This window comes from Anolis sagrei, chromosome 1 (assembly GCF_037176765.1).
Source record: "Anolis sagrei isolate rAnoSag1 chromosome 1, rAnoSag1.mat, whole genome shotgun sequence".
In the NCBI taxonomy this organism is placed as follows: Eukaryota; Metazoa; Chordata; class Lepidosauria; order Squamata; family Dactyloidae; genus Anolis; species Anolis sagrei.
Genome location: NC_090021.1, coordinates 46,263,117 through 46,284,537, shown reverse-complemented (window position 1 = coordinate 46,284,537; position 21,421 = coordinate 46,263,117). Strand labels below are relative to the sequence as shown.

The 21,421-nt window shown below is 38.5% G+C and overlaps 1 protein-coding gene across 1 annotated transcript in view; it reads left to right on the top strand.

Annotated features, from left to right (window-relative positions):
- The window catches only part of DNAH8 (dynein axonemal heavy chain 8), a 158,103-nt gene that overhangs the window by 102,074 nt on the left and 34,608 nt on the right, over window positions 1–21,421 (top strand). Inside the window, exons 59-69 of the mRNA XM_060777916.2 lie at window positions 2,558–2,711; window positions 4,672–4,836; window positions 5,480–5,706; window positions 6,650–6,768; window positions 9,262–9,365; window positions 9,750–9,926; window positions 11,427–11,594; window positions 13,423–13,635; window positions 14,054–14,191; window positions 17,113–17,240; window positions 19,559–19,730. Coding sequence (XP_060633899.2) covers window positions 2,558–2,711; window positions 4,672–4,836; window positions 5,480–5,706; window positions 6,650–6,768; window positions 9,262–9,365; window positions 9,750–9,926; window positions 11,427–11,594; window positions 13,423–13,635; window positions 14,054–14,191; window positions 17,113–17,240; window positions 19,559–19,730 — 1,765 coding nt within the window. The remainder of the gene's footprint in view (window positions 1–2,557; window positions 2,712–4,671; window positions 4,837–5,479; window positions 5,707–6,649; window positions 6,769–9,261; window positions 9,366–9,749; window positions 9,927–11,426; window positions 11,595–13,422; window positions 13,636–14,053; window positions 14,192–17,112; window positions 17,241–19,558; window positions 19,731–21,421) is intronic.

The window sequence follows — 21,421 nt, the reverse complement described above, 5'->3', positions numbered from 1 at the left end:
TTATAGAAAGGCAAGTCAGTCATATAATCAAAGAGCATATCATTTTCTCTTCTACTTACTTTATCTGGATGGCACAGGGTAACACTCATGGGGTATTCCAGATGCGTCAGCTGTCAATAGAGGAGTTCAAAATTCTTTTCCTGTTTTCATAGTTAATTCCACTCCCTTCACTGTCTATTTTTTTTATTTTTTTTCTGCCTTGCTAGGTAAGTTATGTTTTGACTTTACTCACACACATTAAGAGAGTTGGAGTAAATTATGAATTCAGGGAATTCAGAAAAAAAAGGTATCAGAAGAGGAGATTTAAAAAATAAAGTGATAGTGCCTTTGAAAAAAAGAAAGAAGCAGCTTGTGTACGAAACAGTTGCTGAGTCAATTCCTTTGTCTGCAAGTCAGGAGACCAGGTGTTGAATCAATAAAAACATCATCCCCCATTAGATGATCCCTGCCAAGCGAGTGTCTGAACCTGCTGTTGACAAAGGGCGCTTCCACATCCAATTTTTAAGGTGTGGCAACCCCATCATAGAGCTGTCTTGGCAAGATTTGTTTCCCCAAATTAAGATCATGATTCTTTGATATCTTACTTTGGGGGAACGTATCTTGCCAAGGCAACCTTATAATAGTCTTGTAGAGTAGAATCATAGAGTTGGAAGAGACCACCGGGCCCCTTCCACACAGCCATATAACTGAGAATATCAAGGCAGAAAATCCCACTGTATCTGCTTTGAATTGGGTTATCTGAGTCCACACTGCCATATATTCCAGTGTGGGATTTTATTCAGCTATGAGGAATGGGCCAAAGTCTTACAATGCATATTTATTTCTATAAATGAGAGTGATACTGAGGATTTTTCAATATCTCAATCAAAACAATGGAAAGACAGGAAGGCATATACTCAGGATGGTAGATCACATGTAAAAAAAAAAACACATAAAGAAACAGCCATTGCCAATTAGAAGTAAAACAAAAACAAAACAAAACAACCCGCAGCTACAATTGCTTCTGGCTGCCATGGGGTAATAGACAAAACTAGCAGCTACAAAACTGCAGGAGGTGATTGACATTTCTGGAATAGTGAATAAGCCTTGGCAGCATAAGGAAAGAGAAACAGATTATCCAAGCAGTCAATAGGTACATCCTTCTGTCACGGCATTAAAAGCAGTATAGTGAAAACACAGCAGGTGGAGACCTCCAAATTGCAAAAACAGCAACAGACTTCAGTTATATCAGCAGGACAGTAGCATGGCTAAGCCAATCTACAGAGGTGATTATGAAGGCAGTAAACAAAGAAATCAGAATGTTTCAGGCAGTGGTGTAATAATTCAACCGAGTCTTATTTAATGAAACAAAATTGGACTAAATCAATTTATTTCAAAGAAATGAGTTGCTAAGTATTAATTGGTCTCCTTGAACCTTGTTCCATTAGGGGTGGGTGTGTGTGTGTGTGTGTGGGGGGGGGGGGATCATATTATTGTGGCATTTAGTCCTGTAGCACATAGTTCTATTTGTCATTCCTTATCACAAACATATTTTGAAATTTTGGTATTTCAAATGATTACAATGATTACATTAATTAAAAACATTACCATTGGGAGATAAATATCAGTGCTTGGTAGGGGATCTCCCACAGCAACATCCATTACTCCACATCACTGAAGAGATGAAACATGGGCAAATTTGACAACTCCTGTCCCACATGTTTTTAGGTGTTTTCTCCAGTTATATCCTGGTTCTTAAATCCAGAAGATGATTCCTCATCATCTTCTCCTCACTCGCCTTTTTATGACTATTACTGATATTTCCCTAAAAAACCCTGATGGAGCTACATTATGGGAAGAGATCCATCATAAATTGTACCCTCCATTGATTAGAAATGTTTTAGAATTGGGGGGGGGGGGGGCAGGACATGGGATAAGGTCCCAAATAAATCCCAAAGATTAATGGATATCTCACGAAATGAAAGAAAAGAAACACAGAAAAGTAGTTCCATCACAATAGGGGCAACAGGGAAATTCATGACATTTAAGGGGATGAATAGTGACAGGATAAGAGTTGAGAACTGTGAAGAAAAAAGAGAAGATATAAAAGGAATAAGAAATCTAGAATTTGGTGGAATGGGCATCCAGATTTAGAAAGAGAATTGGAAGTAGAACAGAGCACCGCAAGCTGCTGCAACAATCCTGATTCCTCTGCAAATGCACCAGAAATACTGGTTTAAAGATATTTTATTTCAACTGTGTTACAAAACCTAGCTTTAGATCAAAATGTAAAGATCTTGGGAAATGATGAAGGAATCAGGGATTTCAGGGTAATATCAGTTTTGAAAAAAGGGTCCCCAAATGGGATGGAAATACAAGAAATACAATTGGTGAATTTAGTGTGAGACACACCACTGTGTTTGAAAATAAAGTGCTAGGCTATACCTAGACGTAGTTTATATTCCATTCAATGAGTTGTTATTAGGGTTGTTACTCAGGACCTCATCACACATAGAAGGACGCTCACAAAGAACGTTATCAGTTTAGGACTTTCCTGTTTTCCTGCTCCCACTCTCAGATCATACAATGTGGCCAATCTCACAGATGACCTAAAGATTTTATATCGAGTTGCTGGCGCTGATGGAAAAGGAATCACATTTATTTTCACAGACAATGAAATAAAAGATGAGGCATTTTTGGAATACCTTAATAACTTGCTTTCTTCTGGAGAGGTTAGTTTCAGTCCATACAGTCTTTAAAATTAAGTTATTATTGTAGTAAAAATAACTACTATTGTCAGAGGTTTTTGTTGATCTTTCTAATTCCAAAGCAGATATAATACAGCTTATGTACATATAAAAATATAAAAAGGTAAACATAATGGTAATTTCTTTTTTCACTCTCTTGATCATGAATGCTTTTTGTGACAATGTATGATGCAAGTAAAAATGTACAGAATCTGTGTCTTCTCTCTGCAACTCCTGCAATGCAGATTGCAGAGAGAGACCACCATTTTCCCTTTTGAAATAAGGGAGGAACAAATGAAAGTATTGTCACACTCGGCATTGTGACATGGGGAAGGGGCATGGAGTGAAAAATATTTTACCAGCTCCAGCTCTCTTGCATCTCCTTTGATTGTTACTTGGACCATCCACTGTGCTTGCTAGTTAATATAGCCTTCATCTGGTTATTTTTCCAGCCTGAGTAGTTATGTTGCCTCTCCTTTGGCTTTACTGGGCAGGGTGGTGTTTTGCCTGCCTTGTACTCATGATACTTATTTATGGGGAGCTATTTTGTTTAATTGGCTTTGGAGACATCTACACTGATGCTATAATGCAGCTTGAAATCAGTTTGGAATAACCAGTTTCACTGTACAGGTGATTTACTTGACAGTTTTGGAACTGGTTTGGATTCAGGTGGGTGATTATATGAACCATGGAACTGGGCCTCAAACTGCTCTGTGAACTTCTCTCCATCCCACCCCACCCCACCCCCCATTTCCACCCCAGAAGCTTAGGAGATAAACAAAAGTGGATAGTGACAGTTCGGTTTGAAGTTAATCAGTTACTCCTTCCTGGGGATTCAGTCAGCCCTTTGCTAGCTGGCCATGACATTGGGGCATTTTGACAACCCCCTCACCTCCTCACTCTGTATCCTACAAAATGCTTCAGCAAAAGCGGGCATCTGCAATGTGCTCCACATGCTGCTGCTGCTGCACATCAAAGGAATCATCCCATCTTTTGTGTGCTGTATACACTTCAATTCGAGCTGCAGCACACAAAAGACGAGATGATTCCTTTAATGTGCAGCTGACTTGAAACTGTGATCATTGTGTGGGTTTCTGACCATCACAGTTTCAAGTTGGCTTTGAGCTATAGTAAATGATCAATGTAGACGGGGCCTTTTTTACACTAAGAGTTATGAGAGAAAATATTCTTTAATTTGTCTAATTGAAATGTGTTGGTTTCCACTGAATGTATTGTCACTTTTGGCAAGCTCTTGGGGAGAAGGGAGTCCTTGGACAGTAATTGGGGTTGAGAAGAACATTCCCTCATCTTCTGATCTACCAAAAAGCAAATGACAGGATTTTAAAAGGGAATGAGGTCCAAACAATCCCAAAAATATTACATTGAACTGTGAAAAAAAATAAGAAAAAGAATGGACAACAATGATAGTCCAAGAACCAATTCCTCCTCTCCTCCGTGAGCTGCTTCCATGGATGACTATGGCCTCTTCCATGCAGTCCTTATATTTCAGGTTATCTGGTTTGAAATAGATTATAAGAGTCCGCATAGCAAGAAACCTAGGATAAGCAGATATTCTGGCATCAGATTCTGAGATATAGGAACTGTATGGTAGGGTTCTAAGACACAAGCAAACTGTGGCAAATGGAACAAGAAGAAATTATTGTTTCAGTGGAGTTTCATGGCTTGACCCAAAATGCTAGTGACAAACTATGATTTTTTTTTAAAAAAATAGTATTTCCTATTTATTTTATAGGGGAATTTCTGATTTGGCAGTGGCGGAAGAATTTATGGGAAGGTGAAATGCACAGAAATGGTTCTGGGGATGTTCCCACTCTTGCTTTAGAGGTCTAACTGAAAGAATTGTATGGGAGCTATAATTTCTCAACTGTTACATTATAATAATATTAGTAAATGGATATTAATTTTCTTTTGGTTTTTCCATAAGATTTCCAATTTATTTCCTCGGGATGAAATGGATGAAATAACTCAAAGCTTGATATCTGTAATGAAAAAAGAGCTACCGAGAGTTCCTCCTACCTTTGATAATCTTTATGAATATTTTATAACACGGTCAAGGAAAAATCTTCATGTGGTCCTCTGCTTTTCTCCAGTAAGTTTCCAAGTACCTTTGCTTTTCTTGTGCTTAGCATGGAGTGATTTTTTTGTTTTGCTGAAATCTAATGATAAATTCTAAAGGTCTATATATGAGTTGTGTTGTTGTTGTTATTTTACTAAAATGTGTTCCTCACAGTTAAATGTGCAATATTATGACAGTTTAAACCTGTGCCTGATTTTATGTAAATTGTTCTACTGGCATCAACTGAATTATCCACTTGAACTGCAGAACTAATGCATTTAAATCTTACACATGTGTCCTTAGAAGTGAAATTCAATGAAACCCCCTGCTTTGTAAAAGGTCAAATGGAATTCTCGTTAATATAGCCACAGATCTAGATATCCCTATCATTTTTTTGTAATTGCACGTCAACAAATTCAACTGTTGAAGAATCGCTGACAGATAAGAACAAAGTGTCCTCATATTCCATAATTTAGGGTGCTTTTTCTCTAAAGGATTAAGTATGATGGCTAAGTTTGATAAACTGCTTATACATAATGTCAGATTAGTCCATACATACAGTAGGAATTGAAGTTCTGTGTGAAGGATGTCAAACAGAAATGGTTGCACAAGTAGGTTTGCCTAGATACAACATCATTAGCATGGTGTTCAAATTCTTTTCTATTATTCTTGATAGGTTGGTGAAAAATTCCGAGCACGCTCTCTGAAATTTCCTGGTCTTATATCTGGCTGCACCATGGACTGGTTCACAAGATGGCCCAAGGAAGCCCTTGTGGCTGTGTCACATTATTTCCTGTCAGGTTTTAATATTGTCTGTTCTCCTGAAGTTAAAGCGCAAGTGGTAGAAACAATGGGCATCTTTCATGATTTAGTTTCAGAAAGCTGTGATAATTATTTCCAAAGGTACTTTAATTGTTCCTCCAAATTTGTGATTTGTTTTGCAGATTTGATTAATAATAAATTTATAAAATGTTTTCTCTAAGAATATCTAGTACCTCCAGTGGACGGTCAACTTCCTTCCATTATGCTGGAGGACCTAGAGATATCTAGAGAAAAGTGGGACTCCATCTTCCAGTAGAAATTGATCATAATGATGAAAAACCTAGAAATTCCTATAGATGTGCTCCCTCAGGTTAGAAAATAGCAGTTTCTTCATTTGTAGTCCTTTATTTTCATGGGGGTTTCAGTGCTCCAACCCAACAAATATGGAGGTTTGACTGTATTAGAAATACACATGATAGTGATATTTGCTACTAGAATAAATATATACACATTAGAGCTGTGCAATTGATGAAAAAAAGTTTCAAAATTCATTACAAAATTAGGGTATGCTAGCATTTTGTTTCTAAAGTGTTTCTAAGGTGTTGTTAGTGAAATTATTGTTACTATAACGAGAGTAAGAAAATTTTGTTACTTTTTCGTTATAGTAATTGTGCAAGTGGGGAAATTTCAGGGGCTCCTCTCTACCTCATTTTTACAGCTATTAGGGTGCAACTTGCTACAATGGTAGAACACATTTACCACTGTTAGCCCATCAAGTTTCAGAAAGTTTCACTTATCTACAGATATTTGGGAAATTTTCAAAGTTTTTATAAACCTGAAAGCTCTGACGTTGCCCTAAAATGCTGATTTGGGTTGGAACTAGTAAAAAATGCATCTAGACTAGATTAAATATAGATATTGTTTATGTAGCAATGTATGCTGTCAACATTGTATGACAAGTTGGGAGCAGAATTTTTCTCTGGCCTATAATAAACTGTATGACTGTCATTGTATTTGTTCAGAGCTTTATCAAATTATTGCCTAATTATTCAAATTTCAATCATATTTATGTTCACCATTTCAGATATCGACGAAGAGCTCATGTCACTCCAAAATCTTACTTGTCTTTCATTAATGGCTACAAGGATGTTTATGCTGATAAGCTAGCCAACATTAATGAACAAGCTGAGCGTATGCACATAGGTAAGATAAAATTAAGATTTGTTAATTTTGAGAGACAATCATTTGGTACCCACTCTTTTTCTTTTCTATATCTTTTTGTTTTCTGGGTCCTTTAACAATGCAGGTAAGACCTATTAAGTTCAATGAGACTTTCTCTACAATCAGTCTTAAAACAAAAAGAAAAACAAAACAGGGCATTCGCTTTACAATCAGCTAGTGCAATGGTTCTCAACCTGTGAGCCACCAGATGTTTTGACCTTCAACTCCCAAAAATCCTGACAGCTGGTAAACTGGCTGGGATTTCTGAGAATTGTAGGTGAAAACACATGAGGACCCACAGGTTGAGAAGCACTGAGCTAGTTCAACAAACAAATATTTTATATATGTTTATATAAACATTCAACCCTTAGGGTTTATCTATACTGTAGAATGAATGCAGTTCAACAATACTTTACCTGTCATGGTTCAATGGTATGGAATCCTGGGAGGTGTGGTTGTATAAGGTCTTTAGACTTTTCTGCTAAAGAGTCCTGGTGCATCAAATCCAACACTTTCATCCCCCCAGCCCCATAGTTAACCTAATGTATAATGCTGTGAAAATATATTGTCGAAGACTTCCCTATGCGGTCAGTGGTTCCCTTGAACCACTTTTCCTCTGGGTGGATCTTCGTCTTTATTCTCGTGACTTGTTCTCGGTCTTGCAGCTCTTCTGGTGTCTGAGATGGAGTATCCATTGGCATAGGGAAGCTGATGAGGAAACACAACATACAAACTATCTACAGACCCACCAAGAAAATCCAACAAATGCTATGTTGAGCAAAGGACAAGAGGGATCCTCACACTTCTGCAGAGGCTACCGTATACCATGCAGCTGTGGACAAGTCTACATAGGGACCACCAAACGCAGCATTGCCCAAACACGAATCAAGGAACATGAAAGACACTGCAGACTACTTCAACCAGAGAAATCAGCCATAGCAAAACACCTGATGAACCAACCTGGACACAGCATTTTATTTGAGAACACAGAAATGCTGGACTACTCTCACAATCAGCATGTCAGAATACACAGAGAAGCCATTGAAATCTACAAGCATGTGGACAATTTCAACAGAAAGGAGGAAACCATGAAAATGAACAAAATCTGACTACCAGTATTAAAAAACTCTACAATTACAACAGCACAACAACAGAGAAGAAACAAACAAGGACATCTAATCATCTCTCAACAAAAGTTTGCTCCAGGCACTGCCAGGCCATTATATGCTAATCAAGGTGGTCAGTTGAAACATTCACACCTAGCTCCAGCAGACAAGAGTCCTTTGTTTATATATCTGGTCATTCCACAGATATATAAACCCTTTTTCCTAGTTCCAACAGACCTCACTACCTCTGAGGATGCTTGCCATAGATGCAGGCGAAACGTCAGGAGAGAATGCCTCTAGACCATGGCCATATAGCCCGAAAAAACCTACCACAACGCTGTGAAAATACTTTGCATGTTTTCCTCAGTCATAGCAATATACCCATTTCAAGATATTTTCCTCGAGTATTTCAAAGCTTTAGGCAGTGGATTAGTTTCCTCTTTTCGAACTGACAACATTGATAAATGGCCACTATATTGCTTCAAATTATTATTATTATTATTATTATTAACTTTATTTGTACCCCGCTAGCATCTCCCGAAGGACTCGATGCGGCTTACACAGGCCGAAGCCTCAAAACACAATACAATAGAGAACATAACACAACAATAGCAAAGCAAATCAAAACAATAAGCAAAATAACGACAATGGCAGTACATCACGACATTATTTTAAAAAAAACTGGTTCGGCCGGCGCAATGGGGTACAAGGGTTAAAAGTGCTGAAATGGCAGGAGGCACGTAGGATTAAAAGTGCGGTGTGCAGCGACGATTAGTTATGCTAAGGTGCTACTAGGACTTGGGGTGGGGATTCCTAGTCTGAGAAGGCACAACGGAACAGCCAAGTTTTTAAATTCCTTCTGAAAACGGCTAGAGAAGGGGCCTGTCTGAGATCTTTTGGGAGGGCGTTCCAAAGTCGGGGGGCCACCACAGAAAAGGCCCTGTCCCGTGTCCCCACCAAGCGCGCTTGCGACGTGGGTGGGATCACGAGCAGGGCCTCTCCAGATGACCGGAGCGAGCGTGTGGATTCGTAGATGGTGATGCGGTCACGCAGGTAGGGTGGTCCCAAACCGTTTAGGGCTTTGTAGGTGAGCACCTGCACCTATTCAATGTGATGTTTTCCTCAAAGTATATTTAGTAGGGGATGTCAGATCATGTAGTGAGAATGAGGATGAGAAAACGCAATGGGATTAGCATTCTGGGGGTCCTGATTTCTGACAAGAGAGCAGGGAGAGAGAAATTGTGTGCACAAATTGTGTTACATTAGTATTATATTTAGTAAAGTATATTACTATATATGAAATGAATACATTGTACAACTATGAAGAAAGAAAACAAAAAAATTATCTGAATTTTGGTCACTATTTTAGGTCTTTCTAAACTGATGGAGGCCAGTGAATCTGTCGCTAAACTCTCCCAGGAGCTGGCAGTGAAAGAGAAGGAACTGGCTTTGGCTTCTGTAAAAGCAGACAAAGTGAGTACCAACTGTATTAAGATGTCGTTTTGTCTGAATTCTGATTCAGACCTCCTAGGATAATATGAGGATTAGAAGGCATGCTGTTGTTTTTTCACGTCTGATTCTTATTTTGCACTTCTAATTTTACAATACAGTTTCCAACAGCATACTAATTATCCCGGGAGAACTAGTTGAGTACTATAAATTGGACTCAAATTCCACTGGTGTTTTAGATCTGCCCATTTCACAATTCAGATTTTAGATGCTTCACTAAAAACCACACAACACTCCATATTTTTATTTTTGCACTTCAAATTTTAATTTTCACTTCTCTTTTTACAATATAGTTTCCAATAGCACAACACATGACCCAGAATACTTTTTATCATTGTTTTGTATTAGGTACTGGCCGAAGTAACAGTCAGTGCGGAGGCATCAGCTAAAGTGAAAAATGAAGTACAAGGTGTCAAGGACAAAGCACAAAAGATTGTAGATGAAATTGATTCAGAGAAAGTGGTAGCAGAGGCAAAGCTTGAGGCAGCTAGACCAGCATTAGAAGAAGCTGAAGCTGCTTTGAATGTGAGTGATGTATTTTATAATAATTATCATAATCATAATAGTTTTATTTGTTACCTGCCTCTTCCCATAGCTCAAAGCAGGGTACAACACAGTTGTGTGTGTGTGTGTGTGTGTGTGTGTGTTGTAATGATTCACTCAAATTCTACATTTTTAAAAAAAGCACTACACTGAGAAATAATTAAAGAGCACAGTATATTGAGAAAATGAATTATGTAATATATAGAATGTAGTTGTGTTATATTACAAGTAACACATGCAAATTTTCTTAGTATTTGGAAGTGATTTTTCAAGTAGTACTTACTTTAGGCAATCCTTTGTAGCTCGAGGATGATTGTCTTCCAGATGTGGTGTCTTGGGGGTGGGTCCGTAGGTGGCTGTGGAGCCCTATTCTTGATCCGCATGTTCTCCCGCAGGGAGGACATCGGTTTCCAGATGGAAGGCGGTCAGGGTTGGATTGATGTGCCTTCCTCTTGGCACATTTCTCCCTTTTGCCCTCCATTCGTGCCTCTTCAAATTCTGCAGCACTGCTGGTCACAGCTGACCTCCAGTTAGAGCATTCAAGGGTCAGGGCTTCCCAGTTCTCAGTGTCTATGCCATAGTTTTTAGGGTTCGCTTTAAGCTCATCTTTAAATCTCTTTTCCTGTCCACCAACATTCTATTTTCCATTCTTGAGTTCGGAGTAAAGTAACTGCTTTGGAAGATGGTGATCGAGCATTCGGACAATGTGGCCAGTCCAGCGGCTTTAATGGCGAAGGATCTTCGCTTCAGTGCTGGTGGTTTTTGCTTCTTCCAGCATGGTGACATTTGTCTGGCTGTCTTTCCAAGAGATTTGCAAGATTTTTCAGAGGCAGCGCTGATGGAATCATTCCAGGAGTTGTATATGATGCCTGTAGACAGTCCATATTTCGTAGGTGTATAGCAGGGTTGGGAGGACAATGGCTTTATAAATGAGCACCTTGGTATCCTTATGGATTTCCCGGTTCCCAAACACTCTCTGCTTCATTCAGAAGAATTCTGCAGCCGTAGAGCTCAAGGAATGTTGTATTTCAGTGTATTTCAAGTAGTGAACTATATGCAATTTAATGTAACAAGAAAATGATGAATTGCGGACTTGAGCCAGACTAAGCTGGGAGATTGTTCAACATGTAGTCAAATAGTTGCCTTGTTGGGATCTGTTGTTGCATGGTTTCCAAACTTATGTTTCTTTGATTAATGCTTCCCTGATATCGTAGTCTCTGTGCACCACTGATTGGATATAATCAGAGTTTCATTAAGAATACTTCACTGTAGCAGTTTTGGAAGGATATATTGTATTTACTTTGGTAAGACTGTGTTTCTTTCATTGAAATTTCTGCTGCCTTTACTGGAAATGTATTGATTCATTATTCCACTTAGAACCTATTGTTTAAGGAGAGATGATAAATTGTATCTAAGACCATGCAATTTCCAAGTATTTTTCTAAAATTTTACTCAGGCACTAAATTATGTTTTCCTTTGCAGACTATCAAGCCAGCAGATATTGCAACGGTTCGAAAACTTGCCAAACCACCTCATCTCATCATGAGGATCATGGACTGTTGTCTCTTACTGTTCCAGAAGAAAATAGACCCAGTCACCCAGGATCCAGAAAGGCCTTGTGTGAAACCATCCTGGAGTGAATCCTTGAAAGTAAGCATTCTTGACATATATCTATATATTTACATGTACTTCTATATCCATCCATCAATCTTTCTGTGAAGTTTAGTAGCCTGGATCCAAGTATATAAGGTAAAGGTAAATGTTTCCCCTTGATATTAAATCTAGTCAAGTCCAACTCTGGGGGGCAATGCTCATCTCCATTTCTAAGCCAAAGAGCCAGAATTGTTTGCAGACACTTCCAAGTTCATGTAGCCAGCATGACTGCATGGAGTGCTGTTACCTTCCTGCTGAAGCAGCACAACTTTATAACTTGCCAAGAGCCAGGATTGTGTGACAAATTGTAGATAACAACAAAAACAACAACAATAACAACCACAACTTTATTTCTCATCTGCCTCTCTTCATGGATCGTAGCAGACTATAACAGTTGAAAACACATAATCATTGTAAATATTACACATATTAAACCATATTTCTATAAAATACATATTAAAATACACAGAACATAGATTTAAACACAAGATACGAGTTTAAAATTCATGATTAAGACTGACCGGGTAGGCATGCCGGAAGTGATAGGTCTTCAATTGTTTCTTAAATTCCGACAGCTGATCTAGCTGCTGTGTATAGGCTACAATATATCTCCCCTCATATTTGCACCCCCTTTAAACTTGTTACCAACATGGCTGCTTATAAAGTGAGAACTGTTCAACAGTAGTATAGAGTGCCTTGGAAAGTGGCAGACTCTCCTTCCTGGGAAGTCTTTCTACAGAGATTGGAAGGGCATCTCGTAGAAGTGCTTTAGTTCTGTATTGTTGCATGGCAGGCTTCTGGATTTGAACACATTTGTGGTGCTCTCCAATTTTGAGATTATATATTCATGGAGCTGGATACATCTTGGCTGTCACCCAATTTTTCAGCAAATGGTTATGTTGGAGTGGCTGCAACAGCTTGAAAATGGGTTAGGGGATCTTAGTCCTTTTGAGGTTAGTAGAGGGTTCTGACTTCCAGAATAACCATGAGTGGAAATATGCAGACATAAATTTATTTATTTACCACATTTATATCCTGCCTGAAGGGGACTTAGGGTGGCCTTACAATGGCAACATTTCAATACCATATATTAATACATCGGTTAAAAAAGAAAAAACATTAAAACCAAACCCATTAAAAACATAGCACTAAGGCATAAATTAAAACCACATGATCCAAATCGTATTCCAGGGCAGGTCCGAGATATCATTATATTCATTTGTAGTTTCATATATTGATTTAAAGTTGAACTTCATACATTACTAACAGGATCACAATCTATATATTTTACGTAGTAATCATTGTATAAATTAGGAATACAATAAAAGTGCAAACATGAAAATATACATTTGAGCATGATTCATGCCTGAATAAGTTTGGGGAAACCACATCAATTATGTGGTTTTATAATAAGAAAAAATATAGTACGATTTTTTACCTATTTGCTCATCTCTTTGCCTCTGTCTTCCCCGTAAGTCAATACTTAAAGCGTTTACTAATACCAATCAGCACTGTGCCTTAGTATTTACGAGAACACCATGTGCTACAAGTTTTAATAAATGAATCCAGGTTACTAGTGATGCTGTTTAGAAAAGTCCTATTCTTTTGATTAATTCCTTCGATCTTCTTACTAGCACATATGAGTAAGCAGTTGAACAGCTACAGCTGCTATTGAAAAATGTTTCAATTTTTGAAAGAATGTTAAAACAGCTGAAGTTAAAAAAAGTCACAACCCTATAAAGTTTGCCTTCAGAAAAATATTACAGTTGAGAATGGGATAGAAAAAGAAAGCGTCTAAGGATTTTAAAAATTTGTTTACTTCCAGCTCATGAGTGGGCCATTTCTGCAGAGTCTCCAGCAGTTTGCCAAAGATTCAATCAATGAAGAGACAGTAGAATTGCTGCAACCCTATTTTCAAATGGATGATTATACTTTTGAGAATGGCAAAAAAGTCTGTGGCAATGTGGCAGGGCTCCTTTCGTGGACATTGGCTATGGCAATATTTTATGGCATAAACAGAGAAGTATTGCCCCTTAAGGTAAATGACAAAATTTGGTTGTATGCATATTTTTAGATAGTAGGAGAGAAAAATATTGATATTTTTAAAGCTTTGTTTAAGAGTGGATTGCACCAGTCAATGAATATGCTGAACTATAAGACCGGTGAGCCCAGAACGGTTATGAAAATTGTCAAAATAAACATAGACTATCCAGTCATGGATCTCCTTTTGTCACACATAGTTGCAATCTTAGTTCTTTTCTGACATTGGGAAGACATCAAACATTTCCTAAGACAGAATACTTTGGATGGTTTCCAATTAGTTAAATACTTTATTTCACCTAGCTAGCATGGGTTGCTTTTTCCATCTCTACACTTCCTTTAAAGCTAAGAACAGAAAAAGCTTATATATAGTTGTGAAAGCTGTAACAAAACATATCTCTACATTTTCATTTTAGGCTAACTTGGCAAAACAAGAAGGACGTTTAAAAGTGGCAAATGCAGAATTAGGGAAGGCTCAAGCATTGCTCGATGAGAAGCAGGCAGAACTGGATAAAGTACAAGCAAAGTTTGATGCAGCAATGAAGGAAAAAATGGTAAAATGAGAACATCTTGAAAACTGGACTTTGTTCTTCTTGACTAACTTCATCCTTGACTTGAACCTTTCCTTTTTTAGACAAGGTTGTGGAAATGGTGGTTGGTTTGCTTATGATACCTTCTGGCCATCTTTTCATCCCCATCAAGCCAATCAGATTTCTGATATGAATGCAGTGTGTAAATTGTAACTGTCAATCTATGCAGGAAGTATATAGTTTTGACCTCAAACAATTTCTATGTATTTGTACACTGTTTAGAAAGTATAAAAGTACTATGATGAGGTGGTGAGTTTATCAATGAGCTATCCTGACAATTTCCCCTGGTGGTTTACTCTCTTTCGGTGTTTAGACTTGTGGATTAATGACCTTACCGGGGTGTGTGTGGGGGGGGGGGGGGGCTGAGGGGATAATTTTTCTGAACATCAGGCATATAGAAAACATTTTTAAAAGGCCATGAGCAATTGTTCACTCACTACCTTGTGCTATTCTCTTTTCTTTCAACAGTACTCTTTCTTCCTTTCCAGGGCTGAAAGGGGATTTGAAGAAATACACTGGCAAATTAGCAGACTTTAACCATTCTGTCTTGCCACTTCTGAGGAGATGCTTGCTAAGTTTCCATCTCTTCTTGATCCCTACACATGCCAACATTTTCCCCATGCTCATATTTGATTTCACTGACTGTGTTAGTCAAGCCCAAAACTATACTCACTAATGTGAACTCATTCTCTAGCACCACTCAAGATCAGATACAATCCTTGCTCCAATTGTATTTGGTTTCTAGGCAAGAGATTATTTTGATGCTGGACAGCGAAGGCACTTGGACATACTGTCTGTGTGAGAGAAGTGCCAAAACAGAAACTGGCAGTTTTTCCCCTAATTTTTGACTTTGACAGTAGAACAAGAGTTTTGTGCTATAGTTTCACTGCACATGATACAACTGCAGAAATGACTGCAATCTCTCTCCAGCTTCAAGTTGAAAAGTAAGGCTGGAGGTCCTCACATTATGAATGCCAGAGGACACTTGCAATGGCAGGAATGCTTAAAGGGCCACTGAAGAAAAAGAAGGCACCTGTCATTTTATTGGGATGGAATTAATATTGAAAAATATTTGAGCTTCAGAAATGTTGGGAAACTATGACAATGGCCAAGAATCTTCACAGTTTGGGACTTACAGTGGATAGGAAATATTATATGATATTTCCAGTTCAAGAATTTTATTTTCTTCACGGAAATACTGTTTTCTATTCAAAAGATGCATAGGAAACTGTGCCTTTTGTTTACACAGAAGTCCTAAACTGCAAGTAGTCTACGAAAACTGCAGTTTTCAATGGTTTTATCACAGCACAAAGAAAATGTAATGATGAAATGGCACTGGTACATCACTTTATGCCAAATTCTGTTTCTTGTTTTCATCTGATGGTAATATTGTTTGTTTACACTAAAGTCAATCGAGTATAGGGTAATGACTGATGCTAAGTTTCTTGACCTAAAAGATTTATTTGATACATGATGAGATCTGGTGCTCGATCACTAAGGTTTCAAGGTTCATTTATAGTCTTTGGAGTCATCAAACTATTGATAATGCTGCCATATTAGAATAGATTACTGCAACGCGCTCTACGTGGGTTGCCTTTGAAGACTGTTCGGAAACTTCAATTAGTCCAGCGGGAGGCAGCCAGATTACTCACCGGAGCATCATACAGGGAGCATACCACCCCTCTGTTATGTCAGCTCCACTGGCTGCCGATCCAGTTCCGAGCACAATTCAAAGTGCTGGTTTTGACCTACAAAACCCTATATGGTTCCGGCCCAGCGTATCTGTCTGAATGCATCTCCCTCTACGTCCCACCTCGGAGTTTAAGATCTTCTGGGGAGGCCCTGCTCTCGGCCCCGCCTCTATCACAAGTGAGACTGATGGGGACGAGGAGCAAGGCCTTCTTGGTGGTGGCCCCTCACCTATGGAACTCATTTATTTATTTATTTATTTATTTATTTACGACATTTATATGCCGCCCTTCTCACCCCAAAGGGGACTCAGAGCGGCTTACAAGGTAAATATACATACAATATATTATTAACATAGTACAATATCAGTTTTAAATATTGCTATATTGCACTATATCAATTATACTGTAATATTATTAGTAATATTACATGTAATATAAATATATAATTATAATATCATATTATTATTATTAGTATTATATTGCATTACATTACAATATTATAAATATCATATGTATATACAATATATTATATATTATAACATTATTAGAATAGCACAGGAGACAAGGTGGAACTGTCCCCTGGCCCCCCTCTCTTCACTCCGGCCCAGAGCAGCAGTTGGTGCTGGGGGGAGAGGTCCCCAACGGATGGCAAATGCAGGAGACAAGATGGTGCTGTCCCCTGGCCTCTCCTCTCTTCGCTCTGGCCCAGAGTGACAGTTGATGTTGGGGGAACTAACATCAAGGAAGGAAACTAAAAACATGGATTTGGGACCAGGCGTTTGGGCAATCTGGCAGATAACTAAAGGACAACGATGACTGATAAGAATGGACAATGTGGAATGAAGTTATGGACTCTGAGTTGGAGAATGCTGAGCATGAGATTGGTTTTAGTGACTGTGATATATATTGATTGTTTTAACTGTTATAACTGTTTTAATTGCTGTCTATATAGGTTTATTGTATTATTGTGCAGGCATCGAATTGTGCCTTTTGTAAGCTGCCCTGAGTCCCCCCTCGGGGGTTGAGAAGGGCGGGGTAGAAGTACACGAAATATTGTGTATTTAACATTTAGACCACAAATGATCTTTTGTATATCTAATTTAGAGATGCCTGTTTATAGTTTGTTTTAAAATAGTTAGATATCAGGATGGTCATTTGAAAAGTGTAATGTGATGTGTCACTTCAAAATTTCAGGATCTCTTGAATGATGCAGAAGCATGTAGGAATAAGATGCAGGCAGCCTCTGCACTTATAGATGGTTTGAGTGGAGAGAAAATTAGATGGACCCAGCAAAGTAAAGAATTTCGATCGCAGATAAATAGGTATGGTACATGAGAAAGAAAAGAAGTGAATTTGTTCTAAACATGAAGAAAATGAATGGAAGTTGGTTATTTTTTGGCATTAAAGTTGGTCATTCACCAAAATTAATATGAAGAGTTTAATTTTATCCGTTGTACAGTAAAATGGATATAATAATAATAATAATAATAATAATAATAATAATAATTTTTTATAGGCCGGCCTATCTCCCAAGGGGGACTCAGGGTGGATTCCAGGCAAAAAGGCAAACATTCAATGACTTGATAATAAAAAAGCACCAAATAAATATGGGTATTTTCTTTTAGCAAATTAGAATAATAGAGTCATAGAGTTGGAAGAGACCTCATGGGCCATCCAGTCCAATCCCCTGCCAAGAAGCAGGAATATTGCATTCAAAGCACCCCTGACAGATGGCCATCCAGCCTCTGTTTAAAAGCTTCCAAAGAAGGAGCCTCCACCACACTCTGGGGCAGAGAGTTCCACAGCTGAACGGCTCTCACAGTCAGGAAATTCTTCCTCATATCCAGATGGAATCTCCTTTCTTGTAGTTTGAAGCCATTGTTCTGCGTCCTAGTCTCCAGGGAAGAAGAAAACAAGCTTGCTCCCTCCTCCCTGTGACTTCCTCTCATATCTCCTCTCAGCCTTCTCTTCTTCAGGCTAAACATGCCCAGCTCTTTAAGCTGCTCCTCATAGGGCTTGTTCTCCAGACCCTTGATTATTTTAGTCGCCCTCCTCTGGACACATTCCAGCTTCTCAATACCTCTCTTCAATTTTGGTGCCTAGAATTGGACACAATATTCCAGGTGTGGTCTAACCAACGCGGAATAGAGGGGTAGCATTACTTCCCTAGATCTAGACACTATGCTCCTATTGATGCAGGCCAAAATCCCATTGGCTTTTTTTGCCACCACATAGAATCATAGAATCAAAGAGTTGGAAGAGACCTCATGGGCCATCCAGTCCAACCCCCTGCCAAGAAGCAGGAATATTGCATTCAAATCACCCCTGACAGATGGCCATCTAGCCTCTGTTTAAAAGCTTCCAAAGAAGGAGCCTCCACCACACTCCGGGGCAGAGAGTTCCACTGCTGAACGGCTCTCACAGTCAGGAAGTTCTTCCTCATGTTCAGATGGAATCTCCTCTCTTGTAGTTTGAAGCCATTGTTCCGCGTCCTAGTCTCCAGGGAAGCAGAAAACAAGCTTGCTCCCTCCTCTCTGTGGCTTCCTCTCACATATTTATACATGGCTATCATATCCCCTCTCAGCCTTCTCTTCTTCAGGCTAAACATGCCCAGCTCCTTTAGCCGCTCCTCATAGGGCTTGTTCTCCAGACCTTTTATCATTTTAGTCGCTCTCCTCTGGACACATTCCAGCTTGTCAATATCTCTCTTGAATTGTGGTGCCCAGAATTGGACACAATATTCCAGGTGTGGTCTAACCAAAGCAGAATAGAGGGGTAGCATGACTTCCCTAGATCTAGACACTATGCTCCTATTGATGCAGGCCAAAATCCCATTGGCTTTTTTTGCCACCACATCACATTGTTGGCTCATCGTTTTCATTTTTCAGAACTGTCAGCTGTCACTTTTTGTAAAATATGTCCCTTAAATAAGAACCAGAGTACTTGTCCCTTCTACGATGTCTCTTATTATAAGTGATATCTAATATTTAGGGTTGGGAAACTTTTCCTTTCTTATAGTCTGAATAAGAAGTAGCCCAAAATCTTGCCTGATTGGGTATGAGCACTTCATAAAGACAGAAATATGTGTATCGTATCATTAATGAATCTGAACAATGTGCTAATTTTACAGAAAAACACATACTAGGCTATCTGAAATTGATATTTTCATTTTGTATGTAGATAGAACTCAAATTTGTTAATAGCTATTTCCTGATTGTTAACCCGCCAAGTCGTGAATGTTTACTTTTCCTTATTTCTGTTCAAAAACCTGGCAAAACTAAATGGCATATGTGATCAAAAATAGAACCTGATAAATTATCTCCATTGCAACTCTTCATTCCTTTCTCAAAAAACAGCATTGCTGCATATACCAAAAATTATAAAAGCCATAGAGATGTTCTAGCCTATGTTGTGCGTTTCTCCTAATCAGCTTATAAAAGAAGTCTTGTTAACTTCAATATTCTATGTGTCTTTTGATATAATCATATACTTACTTTAAAAATATGAAGTAAAACAAATGTCAAACTCAATTTCCTGTCTCTAAATGTCGATGTGTTCCTGGAACCTTTCTGTACCACCTCAATCTTTACTTTTTAAAGAGAACTGGGACTTTGTTAATGAATGGTTCCTTTTTTTCTAGACTCGTGGGAGATGTTTTACTCTGCACAGGCTTCCTTTCGTACTGTGGGCCCTTTAATCAGATATTCAGAAATCTTTTGCTTAAAGATTTATGGGAGACGGAGATGAAAATACGAAAAATCCCTTTTACAGAAAATTTGAATCTCATTTCAATGTTAGTGGATCCTCCTACGGTAGGTGGGGCTTAGAGTTGTGTAGTGGTTTGGGTGTTGGGCTAATACTTTGAGGTGGTGGTGGTGATTTTGGACAAGTCACACTCTCTTTGCCTAGGAGGAAGGCAATAGCATACTCCCTCTGAAAAGGAAACCCTGTGATAAGGGCACCATCATTCAGAAATGATTTCAAGGCAGACAGCAACAACAACAGCAAACAAACAAACAACAAAACTTTATTTATATACCCCTCTATCTCCCCAAGGGGACTCAGTGTTGCATCTTAGAACAGACAGGAACAGGATCCTCTAATCATTAATTACACCACACCTTGAATGAAGGAAGAGTCCTTTTTATTTGTAGAATAACTGGAGCTAATAAAAGAGATGATTATAAAAATAAGTAGAAGTCCAAAAGCAAAAAGCCCAATAAAGCAGCAACATAAGCAGTGTCCAAACAGAGGAATAATAACAATGTACCAAAGCTTACAGAAATAACCCAAATGCAATGAATAGCCAAAAAGCCCTTAGAATAAAACCATGAACCACTGCTAATCCACTTGAAAAACCATGAATCCTTAGAGACGAGGCCACATGAAGCAGGAATATCCAGGAGACTTGAGCAAGATTCCAAACGATGCCTGGTATACAGAAAAATCTCTAAGAGCTCAATTTAAATCCCAAAAACTGGTTCCTACTCCCCCAGTTTTTGGCCTTAACTGCCAAATTCTTTCTGACCTGCGTAAACGGTCGTGGCTGATTTCCAGACAGCGACTGGTCTTATCTATCTCCTCATTAGCAACAGCAGGTGTGAAACTATCTTGCAAACTCAAGCTTGGAGAAGGGAGTAAACTTTCTTCCCTGGGTGGAACTTTCTCATGAGAACTTAGCCTTTCCCCTGACCCTTCTCGATCAGAGTCTGCAGTAACCTTATTGTCCAAAGTGTCTCCATTTTGCACCTCATCCTCATTGATCACATCAGGTTCACTACCCAAGTCAGACCCAGAAACATTAGAAGGGGGAAACACAATCACAGATTCAGGCTCAAACACAGGCTGAGTCCCAACACTCAGAGTGGTTTCCAAGTAACATCCTCAATACATACAAAGTAAACAACATAAACATAAAATTAACAAGACAATATAAGCATAAAAAAATCACAATAGCACATATATAGTTAAAATAATCCTGCCAACAGGTTCTATATTTTGTTAATTGTTTGTAGCACTGAGTTTTAGTTCCATTTATTGTTTAATTGTGCAACACAATCAAATTATTCTCTGGATAATTACATTTGCATGTAAATTAGTTTAATTTAATTACATGTTTAAATCGTTTGAAGATATGAAGACAGCCAATGTCAGGCAAGCAGACTTCTATCCATGCAAATGAATACCCCCCCCCCCCCCCCCCCGCCCAACACCACCTTCTATTCAACTCTGCATACGGTAGAATGTCTTTTGGAAAATTATATCCTATATTACAGATTTAGTTGCAGTAAGTTTCATAGAAATGGTACTGTTGGCTTGCAAAAAATTTTCCACTGTTAGGTGGATACTGTTGGAATGTGTTTTGTTGAGCCTCTCTAAAAATTTTGCGCTATTATAGTGATGTTGGCAGAAATTTCCTGTAGATGAGTAGATGGATGAAAGCAGTTCTGATAAAAAGGAGCAGATGTCTGAAACCTGGAAGCAAAGTCAAACTAGATATTAA